This window comes from Eutrigla gurnardus, assembly GCF_963514095.1.
Source record: "Eutrigla gurnardus genome assembly, chromosome: 10".
Taxonomy (NCBI): Eukaryota; Metazoa; Chordata; class Actinopteri; order Perciformes; family Triglidae; genus Eutrigla; species Eutrigla gurnardus.
Genome location: NC_139924.1, coordinates 14,375,839 through 14,397,717, shown reverse-complemented (window position 1 = coordinate 14,397,717; position 21,879 = coordinate 14,375,839). Strand labels below are relative to the sequence as shown.

At 43.9% G+C, this 21,879-nt stretch overlaps 1 protein-coding gene across 2 annotated transcripts in view; it reads right to left on the bottom strand.

Moving 5' to 3' along the window:
- The window catches only part of kcnab1a (potassium voltage-gated channel subfamily A regulatory beta subunit 1a), a 104,223-nt gene extending 82,662 nt beyond the window's left edge, over nt 1–21,561 (bottom strand). Inside the window, exon 1 of one of the 2 annotated variants that reach the window (XM_084020200.1) lies at nt 21,085–21,561. In XM_084020200.1, coding sequence (XP_083876326.1) covers nt 21,085–21,353 — 269 coding nt within the window. In that variant the 5' untranslated portion in view covers nt 21,354–21,561. Of the gene's footprint in view, nt 1–14,306; nt 14,812–21,084 lie in introns of those variants that run through there. The other variant, XM_084020199.1, reaches the window with a different exon arrangement.
- Nucleotides 21,562–21,879: the final 318 nt, after the last annotated feature.

The following is a 21,879-nucleotide window of genomic DNA, read 5'->3' as shown; positions in this document are numbered from 1 at the left end:
CTAAAGGCTTAGTGAGCTTCATCCTCAGCACACTGAGAGTGAGATATCACTGGTACCGTACATTGTGCCATTTATTACATACTGTAATGTAAGCTTCTGAAAACCTGATATATGTTCAATGCCAATATTAATCAGTTTGCCTAATTCTACACAATACATACATGGCAACTACAGCATGGTCTCCGCACTCATTCACCATTGCAGCTTCTACAACATTAAACTGCATACATCAATATGGAAATACTATCCAAAAAAATCTAAATCAATCAAAAATGTGTCCAAAAACAGAGACCAAATAGCAATGGCGGCTCATCATGCGCCATCAATTAAGGATCAACTGGTCAAAAACAGTAGCAAGACCTGATATTTCCATGTAGTTCAGTTCCCACCTTTAAAAAAAACATTTTTTTCCTATAATCCAATTATAATCCAGATGTCAGAGGGCAGAGAGCTGCATCAAAAGGCCCAGGGTTATAAAACAGAATATAATTTGCACCAGCCAGACTGGGTTCAAGGCTCAGATACGATGAAGCAAAAGACATTCATTGTTGGATCTGGACATAAATCACGTACTGCACTATTGGTCAACACGGCATAACTCCTAAGGAGAGGGGCTGCTCAGTCATGTTGCTCTTTCAGTTGCTAAATTAAAGATGGTGCCGAAGGGGGGTCACGGTACATAAAGCCCTGGTAAAAGACCTGTCCTGGTTGGTTGAGCAGGTATAGGAACGGTAAATTGGAACACAGAGCTCCGCGGAAAGGAGTGCTCCAATCGGTAGAGCCTGTTCAAAGGCAAAGCGTGTTTGAAAATAGAAAAGGTTGCCTTAGTTTGGATGAAAATGATTCCTGAATGCTCACCATTGCTCCCGTAGTTGTGAACAAAAACTTTATAAGAGAATCAAACGGATGTTTGCGTTTGAAAGTATTAATTTGCATGTGCAATCATGTACTTACTTCTTATCAGCATTTTAGCATCTGTGAGGAGAGAGAGAGAGAGAGAGAGAGAGAGAGAGAGAGAGAGAGAGAGAGAGAGAGAGAGACAGAGAGAGAGAGAGAGAGAGAGAGAGTAGATTGCATGTGCTTCGCCTCATTTTGTTAATTGGACTAAATATCAAACACCTGTGTCGAGTCTAATGTGCATCTCCCTCTGCTTTCGTTTCATGCTCTAATTACTTGGTGATTACTGGCTGGGTCAGTAAAAAGTGACTTTTTTTCTCCATTATTTAAAAAAAATGTATTTTTTCCTTTTATTGATGCAAAACTAACAATCTAAAAACAGGTTACTTGTTTGGTTGGAGGACGGCTACATTATGACAAACACAGAAACCAGGTTTTGGGGAGAGAGAGCCCGGTCATTATTTTGTACTTGGAAATGTGATAGTGGTACCTGAGCCAGATATAACTCTATAACGTTATACTTTTTTTTGAGTTTGTGATTTTCATAATCTTGTCACTTACCTTTGAAGGTTTTAATGTGTTATTGGTTTTTAATTTTGAATTTAATGATGTATTTTAATTGTTGGGAATGGAGGAACTTTCTCCTATTGGATGGGTTTGCTGATTAAGGGTCTATATTGTTTTGGAGATGTAATAGTGGTTGATGAAAGCGTTGAGGTCTGTCCTCCTCAGTAAAGTCTGTTTTGGATTGGTAACCTTAGCTGATGTATTACGGGTGAGATCTGATCAGAGATGTAGTTTTATTGTTTGTTTTCCCTGCGTTTCTCAGCAGTAGGGCACTGCCATGTTGAATCCCATTCCTTTTAGAAAGCCAATCTGTACACTTTTATTTGGAGCTCCCACGCAGCTATCAAGTGCTCTCTATATTTCCATTAATGTACATGTATTGTATGCATTAAATATGGAAGGGATGCATGATCTCATTTTTACGAGGGAACATTTTAAAATGACAGTTTCTCATCCTCGTAGAGAGATTCATCTCCTGTCCCACTTTGTAGAGGATGATCAACGGCAAAATGGCTGAAACCATAAAAGTGTCGGAATGAAACCACTTGAAGTTAATGGGAAGGTAAAGCGGTCACAGGAAGGAGGGCTCTGAACATCCTGCCAAACCACTTGGCTCCTTTGATAGGTGCTCGACGTTCTTCATCAACGTGAGACCATGTTAGAGGAACACAGGGAAAGGGAAGTCACACCGAGATTGAAGTTCAAACTTGAACACAAGAATTGGGACATGTTTTGACATCCATCATATTATTCGAAAAAATTCCCAAACTTTGCAAAAGCCTTTTTAACATATAAAAACTTATGATTAAGAGAGAAATGCGTGCATGCGCTGCTGTGTGTGTGTGTGTGTGTGTGTGTGTGTGTGTGTGTGTGTGTGTGTGTGTGTGTGTGTGTGTGAGCGAGCACTTGTCTGCAAAGATCTACACACAAAGGATGGGAATCTCTGCACCGCATGTCACATGACTCATTCAGCAACATTGATTGACTCTTCTGAGTGAAACAGGTGAGATTATTTTATTTTATTATTTCTATTGTTCCTGCAGGGGAGATTAAATCCTTTCATATAATGCTACAATGAAACTTCACAGAGACTATGCAGCAATTAAACTAAATGTTCAACTGGATTGCTGTCAGGTCACCATTGCAGACCGGATTGAGGATTGTGACTGCTCACGTGAGGAGTTTTGGTCCATGTGGATGGGAGTATCTTCAGTCCCAACATTTCTCTGGATCTCCTTCTCTGTTTGGTTTAAAACCTAAGAATTATCAAATAGGCACGTCTGCATTCCTTTTGCCAACGAGAGCTGACTTCTTTCCAGCTGGATGTGGGCTACAAGGATTATTATGAGGGCTGTACCGAATAGATTGAAGCTTCAAAGCTTCATTCATAACGTTGACATTCTAAATTATTGTTATTTATAACGTACAGAAACATTGCATGCACCAGCTTCCACCTTCTCTTCCCCTCTCTCTTAAACACACACAGTAAGCAACGCGGCGCTCTGTCCTCGTCTCTCTAATTATCTCAGTCCTTTGTCCAAAAGTAGAAAGCTTGATGCCAGATTTCAAAACAAATCCTCAAGAAGGCTATTCTATTAACTGGATATTTAAATCCACTCCCAGAAGAAAAACAATGCCAGCGCTAGAGATGCCGTGAGAGGCCTGGGTGAGTTTTTAAAGGAGTCATCACCTGGAAATCGCAATTTCTCTTGTTAAAACATGCATATCTGTGTTTGACCTCAGTTGAAACTTGCCTGAAAGGCTGGAGTTTGAAAGTGGCGCCGTTTTTTCGCTTCTGCTCTTTTTCCGAACAGGAATAGCACACAAGGGTGTGCATTCCTAAAGCACGAGATTTTGATTCTGCGCCTTCGGTGACGTCACCGTGGCAGCTACTTGCATAAGCCCACCCCTCTTTCACCACCCAACCCCGCCCCGTCCGCTACCTGAAATCGCCGAAGCGCCGCCATTATGTTTTGGAGTCTGCATGCAGGCAAGCCCCCCCGGCTCTGTCCTTCCTGCGGCGAATCAACGCGCGCCTCATTACATATTATACAATGCACATCCGGACCAGTCAAAACCTCGCGCGTAATCTCGCGTGATAAAATCGCGGTACGAAAAAGGGTCAGAACAAGCTCAATGTTTGATTAAAATTTTTTTTTTTTTTTCTAATAAGTTTTACGAATTGATCCAAAGCGATCCAAGGGGGGCTGGATACGTATAAAACCAGGTGATGACTCCTTTAAGCATGTCACACATATCGTGGAGCAAGGCAACTCCCAACCAAGATAACCAATCTACTTTAGCGCACATGGAACCCAGTGTGAGATATTACTGTTTCACAAGTTATTTATTCAATATTTTAAGCAATAAACTTACACATTGAAACAGGAGACTGCAGTCACAAGCTTTGCTGCACCAGAGCCACTAAAATGCTAATGCTAAAACTGTTCATTTCTGGATGTGGATGTATGTATGCTACTTGGCCAACACAATGCTCCGTGTGCATCTATTGGCACCGCTTTCCCTGCATTTATTGCAGTGTTTAAATAGTGACAAATGCTGCAGTAATGTTCAGAGGGTGTGTGTGTGTGTGTGTGTGTGTGTGTGTGTGTGTGTGTGTGTGTGTCCTGGGTCTACAGTATCGCCTTTACTTGTTATTATGGCGGCAATCTCTCATATCCCGCTCTGTGTGTCCTGTCCTATCACTTCTTCACTCTAAAAAGGACTTTCAGCCCAAAAGATAGCACTGCACCCGAAAAACACACATCCACACATACACACAGAGGCAAAGGCTCCACTTCGTTTACAATCTGTGAACACACACACACACACACACACACACACACACACACACACACACACACACACACACACACACAAGGAAAAGATGGGGAAAGTGCTGATCCTGTGAAGCATAAACTTTGCCTGAGTCAGTGGATCAGCTTAGTGCTGTAAAGCAGAGATATATGGTGTCACTAAAACTGAGTGTCCATTCTCAGTATTACTGAGCAATAACATAGAGGGAGGGATACCGCTAATGACAGGACCAAGGGACGAAAGACTGAATGCTAGAGAGGAAGGAAGGAAGGAAGGAAGGGGGAAAGAAAATGAAAGAATATACACAGCAGCAGGAAGATTAAAACATGTCAGAGAACATTGGTTTTAGTGGAGGAGAGGTAAAATGAGAGAGAAGAGAAGAGGTAATTGTTTATCTGCCGGAGCTGCTGGGTTGGATATGATATCGCCTCCTGTTGAGCCGCGGTTTCAAAAGGTCTCTCTTCAATCCACAGTAGATGACACTCCTACTGATTCCAGCACTGCATGAGCACTGCAGCACCTCTTAAAGCCACACAGTATTTACCGTTGGTAGCACATCTTCCCTTCTCTCGGCAAACACACTCTGCGGGAATTCGCAAGCAATTGACTTTCAGCTGCTCTGCCTCGCTGCCGTCAGCTGTGCACGGGCTTTCATTCGTGAGCTGTAATGAACACACGCGACAAGGAAATGGAGCCCTGCACAAATCTTAAACTGTGCACAACTGAATAAAAAATTTTCCACATGGATGGTGCTGAAGTGCAACTTTAGTTCAACGCCGTCAAAATGACACGGAGGAAGTGGAAGTGATTGCACTGCTGTTCGCTCTGCTGTTAGACTCTGGCACACACTCACAAAACACAAAGAACCACATCAGCATCCCCACACTCTCCATGCCCGATGTCAGGGTGACAGCAGCTCCACGGCTCCCCCTAGTGATGAAATTGCCAAAATGAATTAAGGGAGATCTCTCTGGCTCAATCTGCATCTCCCAAGACTGCATCTAACCCAGCTACATGTACAACACCGCTATTAAACATCCTTTAAAAGGGTCTCCGGTTACCCTCGAGGGGTCACACCCACACTATTGCCCCTCTTGTGCATCATCATTACAAATTAGGTATTATTAACTGCTGCTCTTACTTTGGGAGATATATAGCAGGCCGAGCAGAAAGCAGTTCAGTCCTTAAAGGAATATGTGCTCAGACCGCACAGACTGTCGTTATGACTTGCGATGCTTTGGCTGTGCCAAAGAGTCACAGTCACCTTGAACATCAGTTTAATGGATTTAAAGTGAAAGGATGAGCAGCGTCAAAGCTCAAACCTGCGCGGCTCCTTCCCGTTTACACGAAGCAGTGTGGCGGCGTAATACGAGGCGCGGACGGGCCGTTATCCTCAGGCAACCTCAGCGAGACTTAAGAAGAGCGCTGTCTCTTAAATAACCGCTTATCAGCTCTCATCAATAATGGACCAATACCAAGAGACGGGATGAGCGAGGCCAGAGCGGAGAGAGAGAAGGGCAGGAATAAAGACAGAGAGAGGGCTCATTTATGTCTTAATAGATGATGATGTGTCCTCATTTTCACAGCCTGCAGTATCCAGTGAATGGAAAGCTAAAAGGATTAAAAGAAGCAAAGAGAAGAGGGGGGGGGGGGGGGGGAATATGCATCAACAGGCCACTTGCCAGGGCTCAGATCTCCGTCTCATTTTATGTCTTTCTCAGATCTAATAAAGCCATGTTTGGATTTTGCTTTCTGAAGCTGAAAGAGTTTCAGAGTGTCAGCCGAGCATGGTGATCCACAGCGACGGTCTGGTCCACAGCGACGGTCTGGCACTCTCCTAAATGTGCATGTCGATAGGACAAACGGATGCCCTATTGATCCAGTCAGCTGGCTGATGCTGACACAAGCAAAAACCCGTGCGAGTGTAGACTCGGAGAGTTACAGAGATGCAGGCAAGAGGCCCGTTCATTTTTCCAAGCTGTAGAGTTGATTGATGACCGTCATGTTAATAACATGCATTAGCTCACTCAGTAGCCGACTGCTTGAACCGGTGATGCGTGTCTGCGTGAGAGATGGGGGAGCGCCGTATGTCACATTTAGCAGTTTCAGACTCGTTGAGACCAGCACAGAAACAGGACTGAGTAATGGCCGACAAAATAAAGTAGGGTTAGAAGAACAGGGTACGCCTCTGGGGAATCAATAAGACAAGATGTTATGTTTAAACAAAGTGAGGAGAGCCGGCAGTGCACAGAATGATCGGCCAGTGAGGTTGATCAAACAGTAATTAACTCAAAGTATTTCTGTCTGAGCCGATTCATTCTCCTCCTGCTCTCAAATGACCACATGGATCTCAAATATTACTGTTATTGGTATCAAACTCAGAGATTCAGTAAAGTGAATTGTGTACTTTATATTTATAAATGATCTATTACATTTATTTTAGACTTTTAATTCCAGCTCGAGTATAATTAAATAAAATGTAAACCTTTAACAATGTTGCCCCATTTGTAATCATTAGTCAGTTTATACAGTCAAGATTGTATTTGTCTTGAATTTCAAAACAAGGCTTTTAGGCCACAGATTAACATTAGAATAAACTGCACAATATAGCAAATCAAATTGTATACAAGTACAGGTTAGTAGTGAATAAATACCAGATGTGCAATAGAAATTAATAGAAATTCCTTTTCAAACCAAAGCACTTCTTGTATGCAATACATGACACAAATCACTTATTAAAGCTAATTTCTCATGACGCAGCATAGCTTCAAACAAAAGGATGAACACTGACAACCAACTACCAGACCTCCAACACATGATACCAACAAAAACACCTGCATACTGAGGACAATCTGAACTCATGAAACTCTCTGTGGACGCTCACAGTAACCAGACACAGCGGCGTCAACTGCGTTCGACCAAAACAACCTCAATTACGTCACAAACTAGTACACCGCAACCAGGTAATCCCATTCAACCAGCAGTAAAGAGCCAGAGCGAGCAGACAGAAGGAAGCGTTTAGCAGAGATGCTAGTGGATTTGACTCACGCTGTTTGAAGAAGACGCCATGTCTGTTCATGTCATACGTTCCCACTAAACTTCACGCCGCGGATGTTAGTAAACTCACATGGAGTTACTTATCTGATAATAGCAATGTTTTAGTTTTCTGTTTCATTTTAATACCGCTACTAACTTTCTATCATTCACCGGAAACAACAGCGACGACATGATGCTAATCAAAGGACGTAAACTTCACCTGGGATGTCAGGCGTCGGCTGCCATACCATGATTCACCACACACGCTCACTGACATGTACCGGCCGTTACAAGCCAGAGGGGCGCTGTTTCACCGATTTGCTCCGATTGATGAATCTTCTGAGTTAAGATTGATAACTAGTGTAGCAGAAAGGGAAAGCATTTCAAACTGCTCTGGAGTCTGTTTCTTTAACAGCGTGTGCCTCTAACGAGCACTTTGAGCAGCTGTGGCTCGGCTGTTAGAGCGGGATGTACTTTTACCACATCATTGGGGGTTTGATGGCTGTCAAAATGTCCTTAAGCAAGATACTGAGACCCAGGCTGCTTCACAGCAGAACCACTGATCGTAATGCTTGGGATGTTGTTAAATGCAGAGGTCAAAGTTCATGTTTTTATATGACGACTTTAATAAAGTTGAATATTAAATGTTTTAAATAAATGCTGTGGTTTTTTTCCCATAGTTACGACATGATGAGCTCTCTTTCTAATTTATTACATGACTGGTTCTTTGCCAAAAGTATCACAGGATCCTTGTGTGTAAAGCTGATCACAGTCTGAGGGATTGTAAAAGCTTAAAAGCATTCATAAAAGAATGGATGCCCCCAGCTCACTGCTCCTAAAATGCTTAGGATGGGTTAAATGCAGAGGTTAAATTTCATGCATGTACGTGTATATACATAACAACTGAGAAATAGTTTAAGTTAATGTAAGCACTTTCAAAAGAAGGCATATTTTGATGAATGAAGCAAATGGGTATCCAGTTAGCCAAACACACGCTTTATTTGCCAATTGAAAGTGCAGCGTAATAAATACCCTTGCAATAAAAAAGAAGTAATTAAAAAGTTTCTAGTGCTATATATAATAATAATTAAATGCATGCCTACACACACACACACACACACAACCACGACACACAAACACACACACACACACACTTCTGTGACTGACTGATCAATGAAGTATTTAGTGAGGATACAAGCTCCCATGTTAAATATTCACTTGTTTTCCAAGATGAATAAAGGATGAGCAATTGACGCATTTATCTGCACGCCTATCTGTATGAGTGTCTGATTGCATGTGTGTGTGTGTGTGTGTGTGTGTGCATGCGTGAACTATGATAGCTGACTGCACACATTTACTCACTGCTTCTCAAGTGTCGATTTGTTACAGCGTCATTAGACTCTGATTAAGAACCAAGACAGACACGCACACTATCACTGCAATATAAAGTGAGACGATCAGTCTCCATCTTTAAATCCTTGAGATATCCTTAAGGTAATGTTATCAGGTTTCTTATCTTTATTTTAAAATAGTCGTTTTTGGTACTTTGTTCCTTTCTCTTCACCCCTCTATCGTCAAATCTTGTTTCTATAATAAATAGCCGTGTGTCAGCTTCTCCTTACAAAGGCAGATGCCAGAGTCTAAACACTTTGAGTGGACACAAGGCTCCAGTCCAGAGAGGACAAGCCTGTGACTGGCTCAATAAACATTCACTGTTGCTTCCTCTTATATGGGGTTCAAACACAGCACTGTTATTTTTGTCCTGATTTTCTTCTCCTGCAGTAATGTGGAGCTCAGAAACAAACCCACCCTTACAAATGAATCACAAGATCAAAAGGGTGAGTCGATAGCAAACATCTGCAACCATGTGAACAATGTAGTCGTAGTACGTTTGCATCCATTTCACATTTCAATGCTGGAGTTCATTTGAATTCGAGTGTTAATGCAGAACTGACAAACAGAGCAAATAATAATCAAGTGTATGTTTGCAGTCGGCCTCCAAAGTGTGTCAGAGCACATTTGGGTACTCGGCAACAAGGAGATATTTGAAAAGAGTTTAAACAGATTTCCATTTTTGTTTCATCTGAAATGTGTTGCATTTCGTGCTGCAAAAAGGATATTTTTCACTGCTGTTTATACATTTTAAAAATAGTCTTCTTTTGTCAAAAACTGCTCAGATTATATATATGGCATACAAAGTGAAGTTTTTGCTGATTATGCAGCAGATCATCAGACCCTCAATAATAATTTATATTATAAAGCAATGTTCTAATTTCGCCCATTATTTTTTTTTAAATAGATAACTAAAGATCTATTTTGTGATGTAAAAACTGAAAAAAGTAAGATTGCAAAGAGCAAAAGCATGAGGACAAACATGAGTGACAGAAAAGTCGAGGAACAACTGTGGGGACGCTAACTCTGTCACCTTCACGTGGTCTATCAGAGCTCATTTAATCAGATGGACTGACAAACATCCAGACTGTCTGCACACACACACACACACACACACACACACACACACACACACACACACACACACACACACACTGGCCCACTCATGAACACATGGCATATGCTTCCTAATGTGACCTTCTGCCCCCTGGAGGTATGAATGCTCCCTCACTGTCACTCCTTTACCCAGCATGCCCTGCTCTGTGTCCAATAATATCGTGGGCTTTTGATTAATCTTTTTCCCCACTAGGCTGATTGAATTGATTTCTGCTTTAATTTGGTCTGTGTTATCAAATATCAACAGAGTGCCTTTGCCATTTAGGTTAAAAGGGGATGTCCTAGATTTCTGCTTTTCCATTTTTTTTTTAGGGAAAGTTTGATTGAACACAGAAACAGTTCTTTTTCAGCTTAGTATTCATTTAGTTACCCCAAATGAAAATATGAAATCTGTCTTCATGTGGTGGAGCACAGACATATTAGCTGCACAATGGCATAATATGTCCAAAGAGCATAAAACTTGATAACAAAAGAACATAAAACGTCTCATCCATCTCCTGCAAACAGTGCAGAGTTGATTTCTAGTAAAGTGTTTCAAATTCCTCACACTGAAGTGATTAAACATGGCAGATGGCAGAGGTGTAAAATACCAAACCCTCTTTTAACACTATGCAAGACCAGACAAATAAAACAAAGGAGAGTGAGAGAGGCGAGGTCAACACCCGCGTAAACACAGAGCGCCCCACGTTCATTCAGCGGGGAGGCGTTCAGGGCCAACCTGGGTGGATGTCTAAGTACGTCTCTAAACCAAAGTGAATTGACTGATCTCTGCTTTTCTAACATGGCTCACTAATGTCGTCACATGGCAACAGTATCCGGGCCCGAACAGATGTTTGGTGTGAACATTCGCCACGTTAAGGCCCGAGGGACTGTTGAATGCATCAAGACGCGTATTAACGATGAAGTGAACATGCACATCGAAGAAACAAACACACAAAAGACACACACAGATGCTCCTTCACAACTGGAAACACACCAACGCCACCAATCACACACACACACACACATGAATAATAAAGTGTAGGGCAAGTGAGGGCACGCTGTGTAACTCAGGCTCACATCTTCTTGTTTGTCTATTCTTCCTCTTACCATCTGCGCTCTTTCTATAGGATTTTGAATTAATCAAACATTTACACAAAAAAAAAGAAACAGTGCATATGAGTGCGATGCATATGCGCTCTTTGCATCTGAATTGAAGCATGAAAGTGGGTAAAAATACACTTCTTATGTACTTATAGCACTTTGATCATAGCACTGTTGTACTTAAGGTATCCTTGATGAACAGCTACTACTTTACTCAGACGAGCACTTGATTCTATGTTTTTGCTCTTACTTTATCGGCAATGTTATGTTGTTGAAAAAACTATATTTTGTTGGGTTTAAATTTGAATTAATTTCAGGGGTTTCAGTTTGAGATAAGGATTGTAGTTGGTACAGCAGCTCCCGATCTGGGGGCCAGGACCCCCACCATGGTATCACTGGATCCCCACCATTGTATCACTGGACCCCCACCATGGTATCAGTGGACCCCCACCATGGTATCACTGGACCCCCACCACGACTGGACCCCCACCATGGTATCACTGGACCTCCACCATGGTATGACTGGACCTCCACCATGGTATCACTGGACCCCTACCATGGTATCACTGGACCTCCACCATGGTATCACTGGACCTCCACCACGGTATGACTGGACCCCCACTATGGTATGACTGGACCCCCACCATAACTGGACCCCCACCATGGTATGACTGGACCTCCACCATGGTATCACTGGACCTCCACCATGGTATGACTGGACCTCCACCATGGTATCACTGGACCCCTACCATGGTATCACTTGACCTCCACCATGGTATCACTGGACGCCTACCATGGTATCACTGGACCTCCACCATGGTATCACTGGACGCCTACCATGGTATCACTTGACCTCCACCATGGTATCACTGGACGCCTACCATGGTATCACTGGACCCCTACCATGGTATCACTGGACCTCCACCATGGTATCACTGGACCCCTACCATGGTATCACTGGACCCCTACCATGGTATCACTGGACCTCCACCATGGTATGACTGGACCTCCACCATGGTATCACTGGACCCCCACCATGGTATCACTGGACCCCCACCATGGATGATTAGTCTTGCAGAACCTAGCTCCTGCTTGAGAAAGCTCTGACTGCACCCATTATCATTTTACTTTTGGGGTAAAAACTCTCTTGTTATTTGGTGCTTCTACTATTTCCCTAGCCCAGTTGTTTGCCCAGCTGTCGTGGACTGCACTAAGCACACGATGTAGGGACGGTGCACTTGCAAAATAGAAGGAAGGGTAAAGAGAATGCTCTGTGAAATATGCTGCCAATGGCAGGCTTAGTCTGGTAAGTCAGACTACAGGATCATTAACAGGATAGGCAAGAAGCAGAACTCTACTCTCTACAGAGCCAGAAGGATTCAAACAGAGAACTTGTTGGAAAGGCACAGAGGGCACTTCACTGAACTGCATCTCTTCCTTTGGGCTGTTCATATGTTGTTTTTAATAATGCGTAGGTGACTGTTCCTCTTCCTGTTTGATAAATAATATTTGCCGAAGCTAAAATAGATTTTTCTGTCCTGTTTGTGTGAGTATGCCTTAGAAGGAGTGCCAAGCACAGGTCTCGACCGCTAATACACACTGACCTGGAAAAAGGAAGTCGGCAGCCAGCTGTTTTATCATGGTTGCCATAGCAACGAACACAAACGTCAAGATCTAAGCCCATACACACATATGCCAAGGTCCCAAGGAGAAATTCTAACAGCACACATGGCCATATGAGCTCCCATAGCCAGGTTGACCCAATAGGGACACAGACTGCCATCACACACACACACACACACACACACACACACACACACCTCTCTCTCTCTCTCCATTGGTGGACATGGGAAGTAGGGAAAGTCACGCTCCATGCTGTCATTTCTTCTGCACCTACACAACCAGTTGAGGTTGTGTTATTATTACACTGATTGTAAAATGTGTTTGCATGTGCAGAATATAACCCCTGAATCAGTGATGCAAGCGTCCGGGGAATGAACGAGCCATTCAAATGACCGGAATGTAACTCATGGAAATGTTAAGCCATAAGTCTCTCCAAATATAAAACACTCATGGACACCTCATTTCTAATAAACACGGTGGAGTTAAATTTGGATATTGTGTGATTGGCATTACATCTGATAAAATGACAAAATGAAATTTGTGAGGGTTGTCCACAAAACGCACATTCATGTTCAGGCAACTCTCTGATTCATTACAAGCAGTGACCAACAACAAACTCATATCAGAGAATGAAATGCTGCATTCAAGTGCGTTCTTCTCCGTTGGGAACAATAACACAATGAAGGCAGAGCGGCTACATGCTGCTTTCTAGCCGGAGGGCTGAGCAGAGATCCACAATGTTCCAATCACACTCACTCAAACCTCTCGCCAACAGGATGCTTTGTCCCAGATGACAAACTAGAGGGAAAAAAACAAGCACGCAGCGGCGGTGGGAAGCACTCTGTCATGAAGTCGACTGTCATCAAAATAAAAACTATGTAATATTTAACAGGAGTCATTCTGGGGATGATTTAATCCATTTCTTTTCCTATTCACATGTACGCATTCTGATGGTACGATAACGTGTTTAACATTACACTTTTTTTTATGTCCAGTTTAAAACTGTGCTCAAGTTAAAGTTTGGTGCAGTTTGTAGACATGTTGATGTATTCAGTAATACGCCACAGGATACATTTGTGTGTAAAATATGGTTCAATCCAGCTTGTGTAAGAACATGAAAAATGTGACACATTACAAAAATGTTCATGTATTTTTAATATATAAATATATTAAGAATTCATTTTTCCAGAACCATAGAGTGATGAACGAGATCACAGTGATTGAATTCCACTAATAATACAACACACTGACATAGATATGTGCTCTCTGAGGGCGATCAATCAGCTGTTGGTTTCTGTTGGGCGCTGCTACCAAATCAACGTTTTAAGGCCACACCTCACGTGGCCACTGTGCGTTCTTATTACAGATCCCGGCATCCAAACACATGACATGACATCATGCAAACAAAGAATTGCCAAACAAACAGTTGCCGAATGACTACGAGCCCCACAACCGTCCAACTATGCAGAGCGACACGTCCCTCAGCCGTAACATGTAGAAAGTCCATTCTGGAGCCAGAGATGACAAAGTAATATCAAAAATAATCAATCAATGAGGAAGAGGGATCTAAAGTTAACACATTCAAAATCTCATGTCAGCAGTGGACAGAGACAACATGCGGGATGCTTAGCTGTAATGCTGTTGGGGTCGCCATGGCAACAGATTACAACAGGTATTGCCTTGGAGGACGGCAATAAAAGTCTCCATGAGAGTCCTACAAACATTTGCGCGCGCACACACACACACACACACACACACACACAGTGTGAGGTTACCTGTAGATCATGCCTGTCTGGCTCTTGACCGTGTCGTGCAGCGACAGCGAGTGGAAGTTGAGAAACTCCTCCAGCTGTTTGAGCTGCACCACACTGTTTGACTTGTGTGGCGTCCACAACATCAGAGGAGCGTAGGGTCGCGGGCCTGTCCCCGCGGACGTCTGCCTGGCGAGCCTCCCCTGACCCGGGCCTTGGGCCTGGACACCGCCCTGCCCTCCCGCCTGACCCCTGGACCCCTTCTGCTTGGGGTTGGGGATGTCCGGGCACGTTGCTTTGTACAGGTACATCTTCCTGCCTCGTTCCTCACTTTATCCTCTCTTTCAGTCTCTCCCGTCTTCTGTGAGTCTGTCCTGCAAACATGTACGCTCAGAGTAATCCAGGTAGGCCGCCTCGCCCACGCAGCGCCACCGAGAGCGGAGGACTCTAGTGTATGTGTGAGTGTGATTGAAGCTCAAAGGCAAGTGAAGTATTCCTCTTGATGAGGCTCCAAATGAACTATATTCCTCTTATTTAAAAAGAAGAAGAAAAAGAAGACATGCAGGAAAATTCAACTTCGAAAAACATCATTTGAAAAGAGAAAAAAAAAAATAGAATTCAAGAGTCCATAATTAAACTTGAGTCCAATTTGTCTGCAGGCTGCACGTCCACACTGGAGAAACAGGCTTTTTCTTTACATGTGCTCCTCCATTGGCTGTGCCACATATGTTCTACATGCAGATATAGAGACACAGATAGCCCAGTCTCTCTCCTCTGCTCTCTCTATCACACACACACACACACACACACACACACGCTGTCACTTTGCCCCCTGCTCAGCCAGTCTACATTATAAGCTCAGTTTGGTTTTGCTCCCTATTAAATGGCATGGGAATCTGGGACATTTTTTGCCGCCCTCTCTCTCTCTCTCTCTCTCTCTCTCTCTCTCTCTCTCTTCTTTACCCTTTTTTCTCCGACTCCCTCTTATCCTCTCTCCAGCTCTCACTTTCCCCATCATCCCTCCTTTGTTTCTCAGTGTTCTCTCTGTCACAAGCTCTTTCTCTTTCTCCTGATTTCCTCTGTTGTCTCTCTTCCAGCTTTTATGTCTCCCCGTTTTCCTTTTTTCTTTCTCCCATCTGCCCATCTCTCTCTCTCTCTCTCTCTCTCTCTCTAAACAAAGTGTACTCTGGAGTTTCACCCATAACAAACACCCAAAGTAAACACACTCTCGCACAAGCCGACAATAACTTTTGCCCAACTGTATGCAGTCTGTGGGCACTTTGTTTGTAATGAAATGAACCACAAAATAATACGGGGAAGCCTCTTTATTCTGCTGTTTTCCTTCTTACTCTCTCACTCTGTCTCACTCACACACACACACACACACACACACACACACACACACACACACACACACACACACACACACACACGCATGTAATCTCTCACCTCTGGCCTCCTCTTGGGAGTGTTCAATGACATCACGTCTGGTTGTTCAGTGGATTGTGGGAATCATGAGGAATGTCATTCTCCCATATCAGGAAATTTGAGTTTAGAAACACACACTGTCACTTTTTCTACAGTATAAACACACACACACACACACACACACACACACACACACACACACATATTCATCTTTGTACAAATAATTGTGCACATACAAGCAAAGCCGAAAATGAAGGAATGACACGTGGAGCTACTTGTGAATGTGCTAGCGACGCTGTTTATCATAAAACAAATCCATCCAAAAAGTGTAACTTTTGTTCATCAGGATTAGATTTCTGCTCAGGTATCGACTGCATCACTGCATGGGTTTTTAGTTAATCCTGGAATAACATTTCATTCTCGAAATATCCTTTTCAAAATTTCAAAAAGAACTGCTCAAAGACAGCACAGTGTATTTTAAACAACCACAATTTAGATTTTTTTTTTTATACATTTTGTAAAACGTGGACTGACTCCTACCGGAGCAAGTATATGCACACACACCCAAACACACAGACAGACAGACAGACAGAGGGAGGCTGAAGCAGAGGGGCAGCTGTGTCCATTGTCCGGCAGGATGGGTGGAAAAACTGATCCTGCCTGGCAGCAGGAATGTCAGCTGAGCTTATGCAACGCCAGAGTGTTTACAGCGTATTTATAGTCACTGGGAGCGTACACATCCATACACATGGAGCGTACGATGCATATATAAACTTTGATCAACTTTAAGTAAACTTTACTATCGCCATCAAAAGAATGAATGCTATTTTTTCAAGATTCAAAAATCAAAACACTATTTTATTTTACAGTCATGTCACGTGTCTCACTTTGATGTCTTTGTTACTTTTTTCTCTTTTATTGTGGATGCTGGTGGTGAGAATAGTCTCCGTCTCCTGTGAGCCGATGAGAACGTGGGCAGGTGAGTCACTGACAGGAATACCAAAAAAACAACACCAGGAGGATAGATGGAGGGGAGAGAGAGGGGAGGGAGGGGGAGGGAGAGGGGGTCTGAGGGGAGAGAGAGGGGAGGGAGAGGGGAGGGAGAGGGGAGAGAGAGGGGGGGAGAGAGGGGAGAGAGGGGAGAGAGAGGGGAGGGAGGGGGGAGGGAGGGACGGGAGAGAGAGGGGAGAGAGGGGGGAGAGAGGGGAGGGAGAGGGGAGAGAAGGGAGGGAGAGAGGGGAGGGAGGGGGGAGGGGGAGGGAGGAGAGAGAGAGGGGAGAGAGGGGGGAGAGAGGGGAGGGAGAGGGGGAGGGAGAGGGGAGAGAGGGGGGAAGAGAGGGGAGAGAGGGGGAGGGAGAGGGGAGGGAGAGGGGAGAGAGAGGGAAGAGAGAGGGAGGGAGAGGGGAGAGAGTGGGGAGAGAGAGGGAAGAGAGAGGGAGAGAAAGGGGAGAGAGTGGGAGAGAAAGGGGAGAGAGAGGGGAGAGAGTGGGGAGAGAATGGGGAGAGAGAGGGGAGAGAGTGGGAGAGAAAGGGGAGAGAGAGGGGAGAGAGTGGGAGAGAAAGGGGAGAGAGAGGGGAGAGAGTGGGGAGAGAATGGGGAGAGATTGGGGAGAGAGTGGGGTTGAAGGGGGGAGGGAGGGAGGGGAGAGAGTGGGGAGAGATTGGGGAGAGAGTGGGGTTGAAGGGGGGAGGGAGGGAGGGAGGGAGGGAGGGGAGAGAGAAGGGAGAGGTCAGTTTGGGGGTCCAGTTGTCTGTTATGTCAATGAGTATGGCCGTCATGTATTATTAGAGAGGAATATGCTCTCCCCTTCCTCACCTCCTCTTCCCGTCTGCTGTTTACATTCTGAATGTTTCCATCACTCCGTGCTCCCTGAGACTAATTAACCATCTTCCTCTGCCTCTCTCATGTTTTCGTCGCGTCCACTCCCACATGCACTCCTTCCAGTGAGCGAATCCCTTTACAATAATCGCAAAAGTCTGATAATGATCCAGTGGTGCACAGCGTGATAGAAACACAACAAGCAGAGCAGCACGCCACAGAGCAACAATGTGCAACTTTCTTGTGAGGATGAATTAAAAAATGAAAGATGAAATGAGTGAAATTCATGTTCATGTTGTAACCTCTCACTAGTGAATTGCAGTGTATAAAACAATATTTCTGCGTTGTTTGCTTTAACAAGAAAGCTCTTTCTATGGCGTCTGATTCTATGGCAGCAATAATATGCCAGTGATGAGTCTCGGGCCCTGAGGGAGCGTCCTGCTCCTGTTTAACACCAGTGCGTTGGCCTACATACTCCAATAAATCCCATTGTTACAACCACTGAAAATCGAAACCCACTTCAAGCTGAGTGAGAACAAAGCCATGATGACAACATTATATTACACTGACTGTACAAAATATATGGACTATACACCAAGGTATTGCATAATCAACATTTCAGCTTCTCTTATTTCATTGTTATTTTAATCATCTAAAAGGGTTTAAAAGATGAACTGAGGAGATAAATAAAAACATTATGGATGTGTATTTTGTGACATCAGAAAGTGTGAGGATACTGTTATCAGGCAAAGGTCATGCTGTGTGAATCAAACCGCTAATCCTGGCAGCACTTTCATGCTTCATCCATCAAGCTCAGCTGTAACATGTGTTTTGTTCATCGTGTTGCCACACCTTTGTCTCTGGCCAAGAGTGGGAGGGACATGTGTAATATAAGAATACCCAGGGTTCCTCCGGCTGAGTGTGAGCGCGTTCGCACGGAAGCAGAGCAGCATATTTCATAAACCAAGAGAAAGCTATGATTTTAGACAAATATAAGGAGGAACGGTTCAAACTGCCTAATGCGGGAACGACAGCTGACAATTAATCATGACTTTATGAATGTGCAAATTAATTGGTTAATAATGAATAATTAACCATAATTACTTGTTTGGGTATTCCATAAAATTTTCCAACATTCCAATAAATAAATAAATGTTTATTCGTTCCTCTGGCAAAATTATTACATTTCAGCCTTATTCTTTCTGCTGCAACCTGCTGCAAAATAGCATGAATATAAAAACGTAAACATTATTATTATTATTTAACCAACCAAAGTTGCCTTGCATGCTTTCTGTTTCTGTGTGCACCAAATCTTCTCAAGTCTTTATGGAATAGCAAAACAACAGACATGAAAGTCCGAAGATACGATTTGTTGGCAAAAACACAAATATGAGAAAAGAATTCTAGCTTGTTGGCAACTTTCAGAGTTGATTGCAGCTTGAAGCTGTTCTAAAGGCAAGTCTATCACAGTTCATATTCTTCTTTATAAAAATATTTTTATTTTATTCTCCAAGATTTGATGATTTCTTAATCAAACATATTAGAAGATTTCTGATGGGCAATAAAATCAGTCCCTTTGAGTTTGAGTTTTTTTGCCAGTTATAGAAAATCAAATACAGTTACCTTGATCGCGTAAGGCAGCATACATTCATTAAATTAAAGACAATTAAGAGAAGGAATATTTCAAATACTGTATCAAAAGCACATGGAGTGGAGTAAACAACATGCATCTTTGGGGGGCTATTTTTAGCTCAGCTCTAGATGTCTGGGATTCCTGCAGTGAAATTCTGCCCCACTTTTTAGGAGGAATCACTGAAGAGTTAAAGAATTATAGCAATTGTTGTGATTCAAATGACAGAGGAGATATCTAACCATCGCCTGCTGCTTGGCAACCACAACAGGGTGTGTGTGTGCGTGTGTGTGTGTGTGTGTGTGTGTGTGTGTGTTTGATCTCATGGTCACATCTTTTCTAGGTCAGACTGAGACGTTCAAGCAGCAGACTGCCTCCCTGTTATATTAATGGAGTTCCAGTGATCAGACCCTAATGATCAGTATTGATCCTCCAGAGGGGATTCATTATAATGTGGGGGTTTTTTTGTTCCCTGTGTGCGGTGAAGGTCGTGCTAATCTTATGGGGATTCGCACGTAGTCATTTTTTTTATTGGATCTTCCACTGAGCTCATCACTTTGGAAACATACCTATTAAACTCACGCACACACACCAGGCGACACCCTCCACCCTCCACCTGTTAGCCTGTCAGCGGAGCCCCAAGAGGCTGTCATCATATCTTTATGAGCCCGTAAATAAGGACGACTGTGCAACAACCACTAACACGTCGCCAACTCCTAAAAAACATTAGACGCAACATGTGGCAGGTCAACGTTGACATGCTTTTTGATTTGACAAGGGACTCCACTTGTTGAGTCACGTTTTTTTTTTTCTCGTTTAACAGGCTACAAGCATTATTTCTTTGTTTGAGAGTGAGACAGTACTCACTTATAACTCTTCATACTAGCAGCTAGAAATAGTTGCTCCTGTCAGTTATGGTGTCTGAATAACAAGCAAGTTTGGATTATAGAAATCCATTTGAATTATAAGATCTTCTGCTTTTGGCGCTCCGTGAAATAAATGGATCCTTTCATTATTCGGGAGACCTCGCTGCACCCTTTGCTCTTAATCATCCTAGTGTCTTGTCTTTGCTCTGCTTTGTTTTTTCTAAATTAGAAAGTGAACAGAGCACCAAACCAGCAGGGAGCCCGTAGAATAAAGAGGGGAAAGAGAGGAGGGGAGATAAGAGTGAAGGAGGAAGGCTGGAATAAAGACCTATGAATGTGGAGCTTAGGCTTGAATGATTGGAATGGGGCGAAGACAGATTAGGCATTTAGCAACAAAAAAAGCAGAGCAGAGAGACAGACGTGGCAAGAAAGAAGGGGGAGAGGCGGTAACCCAACGCTGAAAATATCCATGTGTGAGAAAAAGAAGAGGAGACGGAGAAAGGGAGGAGATGGGAACACAAGATCACCACCACACCAACATTCTCACGCCATCGGTGCTTTCCGTCTGTCGGTCACACCAGAATCAGATCGCTCCCTCCAGCCTCCATGTGTTTTGTCGCCATGGCATTGGAGGACGTCAACATGGTCTAATGCGGTAAGACAGATGCTGGCTATTAGCATTAGGGCCGGATCAGGTGACACAACTCTAAGCCAGAGATCCTCAGGACCAGCGTGACTCCCGTGACACACAATGCTCACAAATGAAATGATATGACGGGAGGAGGACAACTCATCAACAGATGGCACTGATGGTCCGGCCCAGAAACACAGCATACCTGCACACGCCGCGTATGTGTTGCACACACATGCAAAAATACTGTGTGTGTGTGTGTGTGTGTGTGTGTGTGTGTGTGTGTGTGTGTGCTCTTAACAAGCAGATCTGTACCAAACATTAAACCTTCTTTCTGTTTGCACTGTCAAGTGTGGCTGCACGGGCACTTTTTAATCTCTCTCTCTCTCTCTCTCTCTCTCACACACACACACATGATCACAACTGACCTGTAGGGCATGCCAGTCTTATGTGCGACTGTGTCCTCTTTGCCCAGTCCAAACATTTTCAGATACCAGTTGGTCTCCATCTCTCTGATAAGCGCCGCCTTGTGTCTGTGCTGCCCCGTCTGCTTCCCGGAGGAGGAGGACGGCCGCTTGGCATCCTGGCTGCGATGGGCTTTCGTCCCACTGAGAGAGGCCACCGAGTGCTTGCGGTGCGGGTGGTGCGGCTGGTGGCCACCCCCGACCCCCCCTCCGCTGCTCCGGGCGGCTAGCATGGCCCCAGAGGGTGGCCCCCTCCCCTCAAGGGCAGAGTTCAGAGAGCAAGGTGAACAGGAGGAGCTGCAGGTTTCCCCAGCCCTTCTTTTTGACTGTGTCACGTCAGAGAGGGATGCACGTCCAAGGAAAGCTTCTTCTCTCTACTTGTTGGGGGGACCTTCCACGCTTCTCAAACGCTCTACATTATGTTTTCAGCTCCTATCTGTGTATCCTGAGTTCTGTCCGTCTCTCAGTGTCTTTATAATCTGTCTGTCTGTGCAAGTGTGCTCTCTAGTCTCTTATAGGCTCATCCAGCCTGAAACAGGATCCTGGTTTCCTTGTCTCGCCACAGACAGCCCTGGCCTAAAAGGAGGGAGCGAAACATACCAGGGTGTCGACAATGCGTATTCAACATCTCACGCACACACACACACACACACACACACACACACACACACCCTGCAGATATGACGGTGCTAAAACAATGTATAAGACATAATATGAATATGCACACAGACTGCATGCGTGTGAGCACAGGCAATCCAC